At 42.0% G+C, this 14,723-nt stretch overlaps 1 protein-coding gene across 5 annotated transcripts in view; it reads right to left on the bottom strand.

The window, feature by feature from the left end:
• gria3b (glutamate receptor, ionotropic, AMPA 3b) overlaps positions 1-14,723 on the bottom strand; it is a 117,860-nt gene that overhangs the window by 47,446 nt on the left and 55,691 nt on the right. For all 5 annotated transcript variants that reach the window (XR_004575655.1, XM_010896450.3, XM_010896459.3 and 2 more), the window contains exon 4: positions 3,885-4,072. Coding sequence is in view for 4 of the 5 variants with exons in the window: in XM_010896450.3 (XP_010894752.1) it covers positions 3,885-4,072 (188 nt within the window). In the remaining variant the exon portion in view is untranslated. The remainder of the gene's footprint in view (positions 1-3,884; positions 4,073-14,723) is intronic.

Raw genomic sequence — 14,723 nt, 5'->3', positions numbered from 1 at the left:
GGCCTCTGACTAGTATTCACAGCGGCCTCTGACTAGTTTCCACAGCGACCTCTGACTAGTTTCCACAGCGACCTCTGACTAGTTTTCACAGCGACCTCTGACTTGTTTCCACAGCGACCTCTGACTAGTTTCCACAGTGACCTCTGACTAGTTTCCACAGCGGCCTCTGACTAGTATTCACAGCAACAAAATCCCTCTGGGCCACTGGGAGAAAAGTAGAGAAGTATATAGGGAATAGGGTACCATTCGGGACCCTGTCTAGATAGCTGCCTGGTTTTCTTGGAACAGCTTGTGAGCCCTAGGCCTATCCAGACTCCATTCATACCCGCCCCCCTCCCAGAGTCCATCCAGCAGTGAGAGAAGAAAGCCCAGGAGGGAGAGACTGGCTAGAACAGAATGGAGTGAACACACACACCCACACAAAGGAGCAAGCGCACAAGCACAGACACGGATACATGGATACACACACACAGACACACACACACACCGACATATCCACATGCAAGCACTGATACACACAAGATAGATTACCTGACCTCAATTAACCACACAGGTATGACTGCTAGTACCAAGTGATAAGACAAATAATTTGTCTTTCCTCACAGGAACAACACTATAAATAACATCATCCCAACACAGCTGAGAATTAGTTGTACTTCAGTCAACGTGCCAATATTTGTTGGTACAATAAAATAAAATAATAGTTCTTCAAATGGCCGAGTTGCCATCACACTGCAGATGTTATATCATTTCGGGTGGCCTAATCACACGTCTTACCTTGTTTGTGATCAGGGCACCCTTTCCTTCAAGGATAACTGTAGGCCCTAATGTTGCCCTCTCACTGTAGTAAAATGGTATATCCTAACATTATCTACTACACCACTTTTCTATTTAGTTATTTGATTTCCGTTTGACCTTTATTTAACCAACTAAGCCGATTGAGAAAAATTTTTCATTTACAATGACGACCTAACCAAAGGCATTACAACTTCAAGACAACTAGACACATAACTACACTCAAGAAAACGTGGTGCAATATATAACGGCACCTGACATTGCCCACTACACCCCTTCTATAATGGTACATCCTGATATCACCCTCTAAACCCCTCCTACAATGGTACATCCTGACATCACCCTGTACACCCCTTCTATAATGGTACATCCTGATATCACCCTCTACACCCCTCCTATAATGGTACATTCTGACATTGCCCTCTACACCCCTCCTGTAATGGTATATCCTAACATTGCCTTCTACACCCCTCCTGGAATGGTACATCATAACATTGCCTTCTACACCCCTCTTGTAGTGGTACATTCTGACATTGCCCTCTACACCCCTCCTGTAATGGTAGACTCTAGGGGACTAGACAGGGGGCGAAGTCCAGCAGCTTCTGAGTCATCACTGAGGCACTGGCAAAATTAGTCCAATTATCTGCAGTTTAGACAGCCCACGTTGAGGCGACAAAGTGTCTGTGAGTGTGAGTTTCTGTGTGTTTTCTGTGTGTCTCCCTGTGCCTGTGTTTTTTCTATGTGTATGTGCATATGTGTGTGTGTGTGAGTGTGTGTGTGGTGTGCACTGCTGCCCTGGAGGGTTGCGGAGGCCTGTGCTGAGTGCCTACTCTCCTCATAAACACGCTGTAAATTTAACAAGGGGAAACATTTAGGGATGGTGGAGTAACAGCAGCAGAAAGAAAGGCCTTATTAAATATGAGCTTAGAGACACAGAGTGAATTCCCATCGAAATGATTAGAACACATGCTGGTGAATACTGTTATTGGTAAAACATCTGAGAATCCCATTAAAGATAGCACTATTAACATGTACAGATGATTTGCAATGGCAAACTCCTTTTAAAAGCTGATCCTTATCATCAGTTCAATGAATTCAGGGAAAATATATTTTCTTTAAATATTTGCCAGATAACTATCTTGTATGGACATTTAGCAGCATTAAAATAATAAAATTAGACAAAGTAAATTAATACCAAAAGCAATTCAGAATTGAACTATGACTCTGGTATCAAATTAGACTAATAAAAACTGAAGCTAATACTCAATGAGGGGATATTTTAAAGCAGGAACAAAGCCAATATAATATAACTTAATGAGTGTAATTCATTTGGGTGTCTGATTGGCTTGTAGGCAGTGACTGCAGAGGCATGGCAGAGAACCCATGAGAGATGGTGAGTCCTTACAGGAATACTGAGGTTTAACACTGAGGCTGTTTTTCAACTTCTCCAGGGTCAGATTAACAGTCGGATACCATGTTTCTAGGTTACAGTAGATAGTCAGCTCCGTGCTAAACAACAAACTCATCTTGAGTTGGTTGGTCAGTACAATTTACTCTGTGGATTGTAAATGTATCCTTCTAAGATCCAAGATTTTTTTTTTTTTTTATCACATAATTAATTGGGGTGAAACATTATTAACAAAATATTTATTAATATGGACGTTTTACGTTACACATTACAGGCAAAATAATTGGTGATTCCTCTGAAGTGTTCACTTCAGTGGATATGGTCTTTTCTTTCGTTCAGCTCTAAAACAATTTCTGAGATTCACTTACTAGACACACTATGAATATGAAATTCACCAAAAATTTAAATAATATTTACAAACAAGTCTTTTCTCATTTGAATAAATAAATTGAAAAGAGAAAGGCTAGATGGGAAACAGGAGACATGAGAGGCCTGGTCCTGGCAAAACAGCCACTTTGTTCTCTAATTTGTTCCCTTACAAGGACTTTCCTCCCAATCAGTGGAACAAGGTGAGGAGAGGGATGGAGAGAGGAAGACATGTGGCCAAACCATTAGTTTGGAATTAAGAGTCCAGATCAAATCAGACCTCATCAGTCTCCACCCCACGGCCAAACCTCGCTGCACCACACCCCCCAAGACACTGAGGACCCCTTGCCAGCAAATGAATCAACAGGAAATCAACAGATAACGTCAGCTACACTGCTAACACTTATAGAGTACATGAGGAGAAAACTACATGAGCAATGGAGCCTGAAGTCGACACATCCAAGACTGTACCGTACCTAGGATGGTGTGATGCTGTACAACTACGCAGTACACCACTATCTCTCTCTTCTTATCTCTCTAAGTATATCTCAGCATATCTCTCTCCTCTCTCTAAGCATATCTCAGCATCTCTCTCTCCTCTCTCTAAGCATATCTCAGCATTTCACTCTCCTCTCTCTAAGTATATCTCAGCATCTCTCTCTCTAAGTATATCTCAGCATCTCTCTCTCCTCTCTCTAAGCATATCTCAGCATATCTCTCTCCTCTCACAAAGTATATCTCAGCATCTCTCTCTCTAAGTATATCTCAGCATCTCTCTCTCCTCTCTCTAAGTATATCTCAGCATCTCTCTCTCCTCTCTCTAAGTATATCTCAGCATTTCTCTCTCCTCTCTCTAAGTATATCTCAGCATCTCTCTCTCCTCTCTCTAAGTATATCTCAGCATTTCTCTCTCCTCTCTCTAAGTATATCTCAGCATATCTCTCTCCTCTCTCTAAGTATATCTCAGCATCTCTCCTCTCTCAAAGTATATCTCAGCATCTCTCTCTCCTCTCTCTAAGTATATCTCAGCATATCTCTCTCCTCTCTCTAAGTATATCTCAGCATCTCTCTCTCCTCTCTCTAAGTATATCTCAGCATCTCTCTCTCCTCTCTCTAAGTATATCTCAGCATCTCTCTCTCCTCTCTCTAAGTATATCTCAGCATATCTCTCTCCTCTCTCTAAGTATATCTCAGCATCTCTCTCTCCTCTCTCTAAGTATATCTCAGCATCTCTCTCTCCTCTCTCTAATTATATCTCAGGATCTCTCTCTCCTCTCTCTAAGTATATCTCAGTATTGCTGTAAAAGCACAGTACCTGTTCAAGGATGGTGTTGATCCTGTTCACCTCACAGTCAATGACGTAACGTTTCTCCTGCCTCCTGTCCATCTCCTCCATGATGCGTCTGAACTCCGCTGCGTCCGTGATGCTCCCCACAGACCGGGCTGTCACCTGCCAGTTGTTAGACACCGCTGATTCCATGATGGCCTGAAGGATAGAGAAACCTAGAGAGAACGAGAGAGAGAGAGAGAGAGAGAGAGAGAGAGAGAGAAAGAGAGATGGAGATAAATAATTACTTGAGTTGCTAATTGAATGTTTGGCCACAGCTGTTTATCATATGTGCAATTAATTACACGTAAGACATTTTAAATATAACGCGTGCTATAACTCCACGGAAACAGCTGTCGTGTAATAATAAAAAAAGACAAACGATTGGATTTCAGTCGTTCATTTCTAAAGTGGCAGGAGGTCATAATTGGTCCTTCTTCACAACCCGAAATAAAACCCTTTCCTCCAACTTGACAGACATTAAAAGCCGTTGTCAGTTGAACTGACTATACTACTGCCTGGATGAACGTGTGTCGCAGTGAGGACTGGAGCTGAAAGATTCATATCTCCACATTAATAACTAGAGCTGGCTCAAGGATGGCTCATCGCCATTGGTTGTGCTTGGCATCATTAAATCATCAGTGAAGTCAGCCTCGTGTCAACACCGACTTCGCTGTGAAACAGTCTTTCTCTCAGTCCATCCTTTGAGTCATGCCAACTCAATTAAAGATAACTGATAAGTAAAATGAACGTCAATAAAATCGAATGAACATCCACATACCCACTGTACTGTCTTCAGTGCATTCACACCAAATATCACCCTATTCCCTATATAATGCACAAATTGAACGTGTTACCAGTACAGTAGAAAAAAGAAGACATGACGATTAATTCACCAGTGAAATAAGTTCCTTTACAACAACTAGAGGTGGAGACGTCACCAGGCCATTCATTCTATCCTATAGAATTAACAATTTAGTGGTATTTCACAGGGAGACTGCACATTTCATATTACCGGAAATTAGAAAAATACTTATTTCCATGTATGGTCATAGATCGAGAATGTGAACAGTGATGTGGGAAATGAATGGTAGCATTGGTATTTCATTAAGCCAGAGACAATGGAACGGTTTTCATTATTGTACTCTAAGCTCTTTTTCCATTATATCTGCATTGAGCTCTACACACTGTCTCTGGTGCTATAGGAACTCAGTAGAAGTCCCTAAAACACCCAAATCCCACTGTAAACCTCTTCTTATTAGACATGTAGTGAGGAATGTTGATTTATTGATATTATGATTGCTATTATTGCAGAAAGGAGACATATTTGGTCAGTAGGGATTATGCAAACAGCCTTGCCGCATTTATGTGAATTGAAAAGTGTCGGGCATAGAAAAAAAGGAAAGAAAAAGAGAAATGACTGTCATCTAAATTTCCCAGTGAGTTCCCAGCTGGTCTACCTCTCCCAAAGCCTTATCTCCATGGGCATGCAACAGACATTACCGTCACAACAACACAGCCAAATGCACAAACCACAACAAAACACTTTCCCTACATGCCTCTGAACTCTCCTGGCTGCACTCTCCTTCCTCCCATCTCCTCTATTCTTTGGCTTGAACAGTGGTAGTGATAAGAGCCATACGCCCAGGGACAGTGTACGTCTTTATTCCCAGCATGCACCCTGCCACTGCCGAGCTCCCACATCCACCAGATGACCTTCCGGCAATGAGAGCTGTGGGGGACAGAGGCAAACGCACAGTGTCCCATCAGAGGCCTTTGGAGGAGCAGCGGCAGCACGCAAGGGAACACGACGGCTGTGACGGCATTCTCAAGTCAGACCTCTGGGTCATCAGACGACTACCAGCAGAGGATTCTACAAACCATTCCTCCTCTCAATGGCAGTGCTATGCCAGTAGTGTTGCCTGTAGTATTTCCTGTATTACTCCTGTAGTGTTTCCTGTATTACTCCTGTAGTGATTCCTGTATTACTCCTGTAGTGTTTCCTGTATTACTCCTGTAGTGTTTCCTGTATTACTCCTGTAGTGTTTCCTGTATTACTCCTGTAGTGTTTCCTGTATTACACCTTTAGTTTTTCCTATATTACTCCTATAGTGTTTCATGTATTATTCCTGAAGTTTTTCCTGTATTACTCCTATAGTGTTTCCTTTATTACACCTGCAGTATTTCCTGTATTACACCTGTGGTGTTTCCTGCATTACACCTGTAGTGTTTCCTGCATTATACCTGTAGTATTTCCTGTATTACTCCTGTAGTGTTACCTGTATTACACCTGTAGTGTTTCCTGTATTACACCTGTAGTGTTTCCTGTATTACACCTGTAGTGTTTCCTGTATTACACTGGTAGTGTTTCCTGTACTACAACTATAGTGTTTCCTGCGCTATACCCATTTAAGTTTCCTGTATTATACCTTTAGTGTTTCCTGTTCTACATCTCTCTTGTTACCTGTACTAACCCTGCGATGTTGGCTGTACTGAAAATGCATGAGTGTGCCCCAGGCCAGGACATAAATCCAAAATACAGAGTAGACAGTCTTAGCGGTCCTCCTCTGTGGACACTACTCAGCGGTAGCCTTTGTCATGTTTTCATTAGCCAACTCTGTAACAATCCAGTATAAACACATTGGAGAATATGTGCTGACCATAAGGAAACCTTACCACAAATAAACTGGCGCCACGTTTCCTCAAACAAACTTTTTTCCTAGAGAAACACGTGAATCGTTCTGGTCAGTGCCATGAACACCAAAGAGTCCGAAAAAGGGCACAGTGGCATGCTCCCCAATGTCTCATACAGAGCCAGGAATGAGCAAATGAAGGTATTTTAGTGTCATACACAGTTAGCGACTGAAAGGGAACAGCAAATGAAGGTGTTTAGTGTCATACAGAGTTAGTGATTGAAAGGGAATAATGAATGAAGGTGTTGTAGTGTCATACAAAGTTAGTGACTGAACAGGAAGAGCAAACAAAGATGTTGTAGTGTCATACAGAGTTAGTGATTGAAAGGGAATAATGAATGAAGTTGTTGTAGTGTCATACAGAGTTAGTGACTGAACAGGAAGAGCAAACAAAGGTGTTGTAGTGTCATACAGAGTTAGTGACTGAACAGGAAGAGCAAACAAAGGTGTTGTAGTGTCATACAGAGTTAGTGATTGAACAGAAAGAGCAAACAAAGTTGTTGTAGTGTCATACAGAGTTAGTGACTGAATGGGAACCCTGCAGTTTTGATTTGTGTGCAAGCTAACAACATTGATGGTGACAGGAACTTAAAAGGGATTTTTCAGACCATTTCGAAAGGCTCTTATACAAATTGCTCATTCTGGAAGTGAATGAGAATTTGGGCATTTCAGAAGTAAAAGTGAAATTACCTCTCCCTTGAGCCTGAAAATGGGGAATAAGAGAAGAGAGGGAAGAGGCTAAGGAGAAAGGGAGATTTGAATATGTATTTATTCCTCTGTAGTAATCCTTCCAATTGTCAGAATTAATTTTGGGTTTTCTGGGCCAGGTTAGAAAGTCCTGTCATTCCGATTAGCATCTCTAAAGGCTTTTACTTTGAAAGTGGTGATTTGTGCCATCTCTCCCTCTCTCTTAGTCTGTAGCTCTCTCTTGCCGCCAGCATGCCCATCTATATGTGAACATTTTGATTGGTTTAAGATGTAGAGAAGATTCCACGCATCCCTAGTTTTACATTTGTATGGAAATTACAAGATGAAAATCTGTCGTAAATATTCTTTGCACATTTTTCTTTTTTTACTTTTTCTTTTCCGAGAAGTCAGCAAAGTTACAGTTTCATGGGGGCCTAGATGCCGAAACAGTCAAGGGGAAGAGCCCAAACGCTGAGTGAGGGAATGAACGCAGCAAGTCTTGGCAGTGTCAAACTGCTACTGTCTGCGTATGTTTCCTCATCCACAACATGGTGAACAAATCAAATACATAGAGAAATCCGCAGATCAGTGAATTATGGATTTGGTAGTCATCTCATCAGATCACTCTAGGCTAAAAATGAAAGTTAAATAGATTTCACTATTATTCAGTGCTTCATCTGTCTTGGTCAACATCCGTTTCAGAAGGACTTTAGGACAGAGCTCACTCGTGGGCAAGTGAACCAGCCTGGGGTTTCTGAGGAAGAGCTAGACACCTCTCATAAGGTATCCTGTGTGTGTGTGTGTGTGTGTGCAGTACTTAAGACCAGAATCCTATGGGACACTATGAAGACAATGGGGCCAATCAAGGTGCAGTGCTACACCAAAGGCATCACACAAACATGGACTGCACTATTGATTGTTTGTCCAGGTTCTCTCGACGTCCCGACTGCCTTCAATACCAGCCGCCAAGGGCAACGGTGGACAGGGATGGCAGCTGAACTCTGGCTCTAAGGATCGTGAGTTCAATTCCAGTGCAAGGCAATCATTAGCATTTAGTTTCGGGTTTTTTTGCCGTTACTGACCAGTGCTGAATGCAAATCTTGATTTCCTGGAGGCTAGCACAAATGTTGATTGTTGGCTAGAATATGGTCTTATTTTTTAACGAATAGTGTGTCGGTTGATCGGTCACTGTAATTTAGTAGCCATTTTGGACAAAAAAAAAAAATTAAATGTTGCATTTTGAAAGTATATAAAATGGAGAATTCAATAAAAAACTAAAATGATATGAAGACCAACATGCTGCTGTATAATGTCCCTCCATAAACACTGTTTAACTTGAGCAATTCCCTCTCAAGGCTAATAATGTACCCATGTTTGTCATTATTATTGATTTGATATCATTCCTGACTCATATGTGTCTGTCACTTATTTTAACTGACACTGTTACAAGAACAGAACTATTCCTTAAATAAATGTATACATCTTGATATCCTGGTCACACTTGATATATTGTAAAAACTGGTAGACAAAATAATAAGAATAATAATCACCCTCCCCATCATACAGTGAACTCGAGAATAAAAACGAAGACCAAAAAGGACAGCTGTAACAGCACTGTAAAGAAAACATGGATATCGGTCTTACCACTCGGTTTACCACATAGTTTTGTGGCACAGTGGATTCCAGTCAGGGATACAGGTCAAATGGTCAAATGTTTTTTTCGACCACCAGGGGCTCTCTGTCCTGCTTGTCTCATTACTCTACAATCACAGCTGGCTGTAGATAATGATCAGCTAGCGGCCGATATTTTTTTGTAAATGTTTATGCAACACATTCTCAGGCTTCCATGCCAATGCACAAAACAACCAATAAGCAGCAATTAGTAAATGCCAAGCAGCCAGGAATGTTTACGTGTATAACGTGAGGTCTGATGGCTCATTGCTGTGAGGACACACTCGATGTGTGGTTCATTGAGATCCAACGGCCCGAGAGAGGGGCGCGTCATGCACACACTGCTGAGCTCACAATGTAAATAGATTATCAACATTTCAAACAGGAAAATAAATCATACAGTAAAACCTGCTAAACGGCGAATATAATTAGGAAGATGGTGAATGGGGAGGGGAAAATACGCAACACGCTCCTGCTCCCAATAAAATAAACACCCCTGTCTCAAATATACATAAATTGCGGAAGACCACAGGATCTGCGTGTGAGACAGAAAGCCTTGGATCATGACACTCCTCAGTGGTCACGGCTCCCTAAAGGAGGTCAGTCATTTTATAAAGACACTCCCCTCCCTCGTTCACCAGCACGCCGTTGCCATGTCACACAGACGTGCACAGACGTGCACAGACACGCACGCCCAAAGATCACGCAGGCAAAGATCTCCACAGGCTTGCAACTGCGCAGGTTGCGAAGACAGAACAACCGCATTCATTAACAATCGCCAATAATCGTTCAACTCTAATTTCTCACACACCCGACTGGCATTAAAACGCGGCATGTCAAACTAGCGACATGAACACCTGACGCCTGTAGTCAACTGCCGCATGCGCAGAACTCCCAGTCAGTCTGGCGAGGGTTGTTTTAAAAAGCCGGGAGGTGACACCGCCTCAACCAAAAGGGGGTTTGATTGTTGCTTTTGAGTTTTCCCTCACCCTCCTCCCATTGCACACCCTGTTTTGTTAATAAAATGCCAACCCATCACCCTACATGTCTGTTTCCCTTGTCTCTCCCCATCATTACCCTGCATCTTTTGAGACTTCACTTTTTGTAGAGTTTGAAGTTTCGTCAATTTTCCTCAACCAACAGCATTCTAGCTGGCTTGAAACTGTCCGAATATAAAGAGTAAGAAGAGCTGTCTACACACCCTGGGTGCACGTTGTGGTACGTGCACGCCCAGCTCATCACACACAGTGTGTGTGCTGGATACAAACACGCAGTCCACTCTGTAGTCACATGCATTTGGAAGAAATAGAAGTCAAGAACCAAGTAACTTTGAGGAAACACATCTTCTGATGTACAGACACTACAGATGCATCCTTTTGTCTTTAAATGACACCGGTGAATTCGGAACAGCCCAGTGAGTAAAGTCACAAAAACAGGGAGCATCTACCACAAACGTACAGATCTATATTCACAATAACAGGATGTGACGCCACACAAAAAATTACACGTATGTCGTTTGCTACAGAGATTGTATCTTGATTGGATTGTTCTGTTGTTGCAGGAATCCCCCACAGCAAAAACGCTAACTTAAAGTTTTGATTAATAATTTTCACTAAACATTGTCAGACTAATTTTGCCCTTGATGTATAAACCCCTCCAAAAAACGCCAATGAATTATAATGCAGACACTACTTCACAGTTCCTGTTGCTGAAACTCTCTGAAACAAACAAATAGGGAATCTATAGCATTCCATATTACTGGACAAGGATCAAAGTCAACGGACAGTGGCTAGGGTAGAGCACAGAACAATCCTGACCTGATAAACTGCGAATGAGAATGTTCTCCCCCTCTAACTAGACAATTGTAGGGGAAATGAGGAAACGTTTTGTCTGCCACTCTGTAAACACTGAAGCTCATAACAGCATGCTGAAAATGACACCAGAACCATATGGTTGAAACAGCCAACAATGGAAAGTAGTATATGAACAATATAGGCTGCAAAGGTATTTCTTAACATTGAAAACGGAGAAAGAAGAAATCTCCTGGTCTGCTTTATTGTGATTAGATTTCAAGATACACTACGGCAAAGTTTCATTGCCATGAAAAATATGATTTTGTGTCCTAATAACAGTTACCTTTGGGGATGTCAAAAGCTCTTTCTGAATTATCCCATTTGCAATAACTATGGACTAATGAGCTGGATCTCTATAGATGAATTATCTTCATTGTCCTGAATCCTCAGATGACAGCCCAGCCTAAATAAATACATATTAGTGGCTGATGACTGTTGATCTCAGGGCTCAGGGTAATGTTCTCATGATAAGAAAGATCCCTGAGACCACTGTGCTGAGAGGATCGAAACCCAGAGTATTCACCTCCCTCCCTCCCTCTCCCTCTCCCTCCCTCTCTCCCTCCCTCCCTCTCTCTCTCTCTCCCTCCCTCCCTCCCTCCCCCCTCCTCCCTCCCTCCCTCCCTCCCTCCCTCCCTCCCTCCCCTCCCTCCCTCCCTCTCCCTCTCCCCTCTCTCGCTTCATTGTCTCACCCATCCCTCTTGCTCAATCTCCACTTTCCATCTCCCTGTCTCTCACTCTGAGAGTTGGTGTAGCGACAATCAAAATCCGCCATCTTATTCACAGATCAGGGAGTTGATAGAGTTAGTTTTTTGACCGCTATAAAGTCATTGTACAAACAAGTGACACATGGTATCAGGTATCCAGTGCATTTTACTCTCAGTGTTCTCTGGGCCCAGGGTCATGATGTTTTTTGTCCTATGCGACACCCTACAGCCTAGCTCATTTTGTTCAGAAGATTCTTGGAGGACCCCTCTCCAGTTCCTCACATAAAAACCCTGTAAAAGTGATCTTCTTCAAAGAACCCCTTTTTAGGGATTCTCAAAGAACCTTCTGAGCTGATTTGTAAAGGGGTAGATTTGAAGAAGGGTTTAAAAAAATGTTTATTAAAAATATCTGCTGAAAAATGCATTAGGGTTTCCCCACAGTTTAAATTCTGAAGGATCCTCCAAGAACTGTTTCTTTTCAGAGTGTGTGCATCCCAAACGGCTCCATATTTCCTTCTTAGCACTAATTCCTTTAGGGCCCATAAAGAACAGGAGTCACTTGAGACATAAACCATGGTTCAACCGAGGCAGTGAAATATTCACATCCAGAACAGCAGAGCTGAGATTAAAACGACTGTGGCCTAGATCTCTGTATAGAGCTAGTTAACGTCTCTTTAGAACTCTGTGCCCGTTGGCAGAATAATCAAGCTTCAGTGGCCCTCCCCGGCCCGCTCCATCCTCCCCAGCCCTCCTTTCTTTTCCTCTCCCCTCCTCTCAGGCAGAGGTACCATTCTGAATGGAGTGAAGCAACCAAATGAGCCAAACCTTTGACACACCTGTACGTATTTGGGCAAAGGCTGTGGGGGACTAATCACACACACACACAGCTGATGTGAAATCAACCAGAAACAGTGTGTGTGGAAGGGCTACTTTAAAAGCATGCATACGGGTGGAGGGAGGATGGAGGTATGGGGGATGGAGGGCCTCGCAACGGCTTTTAACAGCCCACGGACTATTAGAGCTGTTGGCTGCAATGCTGACACAGACAAAAACATGCACACACAAACACACACACACACACAGTAATCATCTGTTTCATCAGCCTCATGAGTCATGATAGGATAGCGTTTCTCTCCTCTGCCTCAAATGGCAAGTTTCATTTCATTTAATTATTTTTTTCAAAATCCCAAATAAGCCTATTTGCAGTTTTTGAGATGATATGCATAACATTTGAAATAGAAATGTCCAGAAAACTCCAGTTTCTATGGTTGTATGTTAAAACACATAGAAATGACACAGTCCAACAACTGCTTCTTCCTCTACAACAGTAAGCTAATTATCCATAGGACATTATCCAATGACATTTACACTGCTGCAACAGGAGATTAAGCAATTATGACATTCCAAATCACTGCAAGGTAAATGAAAAGGCAAACACAGGCCTAGCATTTAATGTCCACTTGTGACATCATCTCCTTTTTTCACCCTCTATTAAACAACCTGGTTCGGACTGATTTGTCATCATCACAGCTTTAGAAATATAATCTACAGAACAGGCTCGCCTATTCAAATCCATTCATGGCATAATAGGTTGACTGGTGGACCTAATTCTATGGCCATGACCGCCAAAGCCTGGAACCCTTCTGGAACACTGAGTAGGCTGAACTTTATGCAATGTATGCAGTAGAGTGGCTCTGAAAAGGATTCACCCTCTAGGACTTTTACAGAATTAGTGTTACTAAATAATATCCAAATAGATTTAACTAGGTTTTTTTTTTGTGCCACTGATCAACACAAAGAAGTCCATAATGTTGAAAATAATTGATTGCATAGGTCCTAATAAGAACATTTCCAATTAATTGAATGTGATGTAGTAAACAGAGTATCTGAGTGGGAAGGGCACCAGTCAGTAAGGCCACCAAGAAGCCTGGAAAGGAATTCCAGTCTTCCACGGCTGAGCAGGGAGAACACCGATAGGCTGTGATGGTTTAACAAAGACCATTATATAAGAGAGTGGCAAAAAGAAAACACTCACATCAAATCTCAGCTGGTGTTTGCCGGAAGGCATGTGGGAGACCTTGAGACCAAGTGGAGGAAGATGCTATGGTCTGAAATGACCCAGATAGGGCTTTTGGGCCCGCTAAGCGCTGTTTTGTGAAGATGGAGGGTAAAATGAGAATATTAGGAAAGAGTTGAAAATTGCTGGTTACCAATGGCCCCCACTAAATTTGACAGAGCTTGAGCTTATTCCAAAGAGCAAAAACTGAAAAAAGGCTGTGTCCAAAAGTGCAAAGCCAGTAGAGACTTATCCAAATAGACTCATAGCTGTACATTTTAACATTTCATGCGATTAATTATTTTCTGTATTTGTGAGAGTGATGACACCAAATTTAACACACCTGCTCCCCATTCACACATGAGACCTTGTAACACAACAAGTCACATGACACTGGGGAGGGAAAATGGCTGATTGGGCCCACTTTGGACATTTTCACTTAGGGGTGTACTCACTGTTGTTGCCAGCGGTTTAGACATTGATGGCTGTGTGTTGTGTTATTTGTACACTGTTATACAAGCTGTATACTCAATACTTTACATTGTAGCAAAGTGTCATTTCTTCAGTGTTGTCACATGAAAAGTTATACTCACATATTTACAAATATGTGAGGGGGGTACTCACTTTTGTGAGATACTGTATTTCTGCTGATTGGAAGAAAAAACTCAGAATGAAAATGTTATTTGATGTGGTAACATTAAAAAATTGTGAAAAGTCCAAGGGGGTGAATACTTTTGAAAGCCTATGTACATTTAAACTATATTCTGTTGTCTATTTGTCTTCTCAACCAGAACAAATTGACTGAGAGCGCTGCTTCAACATGTTGGGAAATCAAAGTAATGAACCTTTTTAGAGCATCCAGGGCTTTTGGTCTGATGGTATAAAGAAAAGAAGGAAAGAAACAGAGTACGAAAAAGAGAACCAACCCCCCCCCCCCCCCAAGCTAGCTGTAATTTTCATGCTTCCTGGAGCCAAGCAGTAGGTAGGTGGTAAATGGCTCTATTCCCATGCTTTCACTTAACAACAGCCACTGAAAGATAGTGCTTCTTTGTCGTTGTGCTTATTGCTAGCTAGATGACTCTCATATCACATATTTGAAGTGCGTGTTTATTCCCAGGCTGGATGGTCCTAATATGACGTATTAGGTAAGAGACGTGTGTTTC

This window comes from Esox lucius, chromosome 4 (genome assembly GCF_011004845.1).
Source record: "Esox lucius isolate fEsoLuc1 chromosome 4, fEsoLuc1.pri, whole genome shotgun sequence".
Lineage (NCBI taxonomy): Eukaryota > Metazoa > Chordata > Actinopteri > Esociformes > Esocidae > Esox > Esox lucius.
This window is presented reverse-complemented; position numbering and strand designations above follow the sequence as displayed.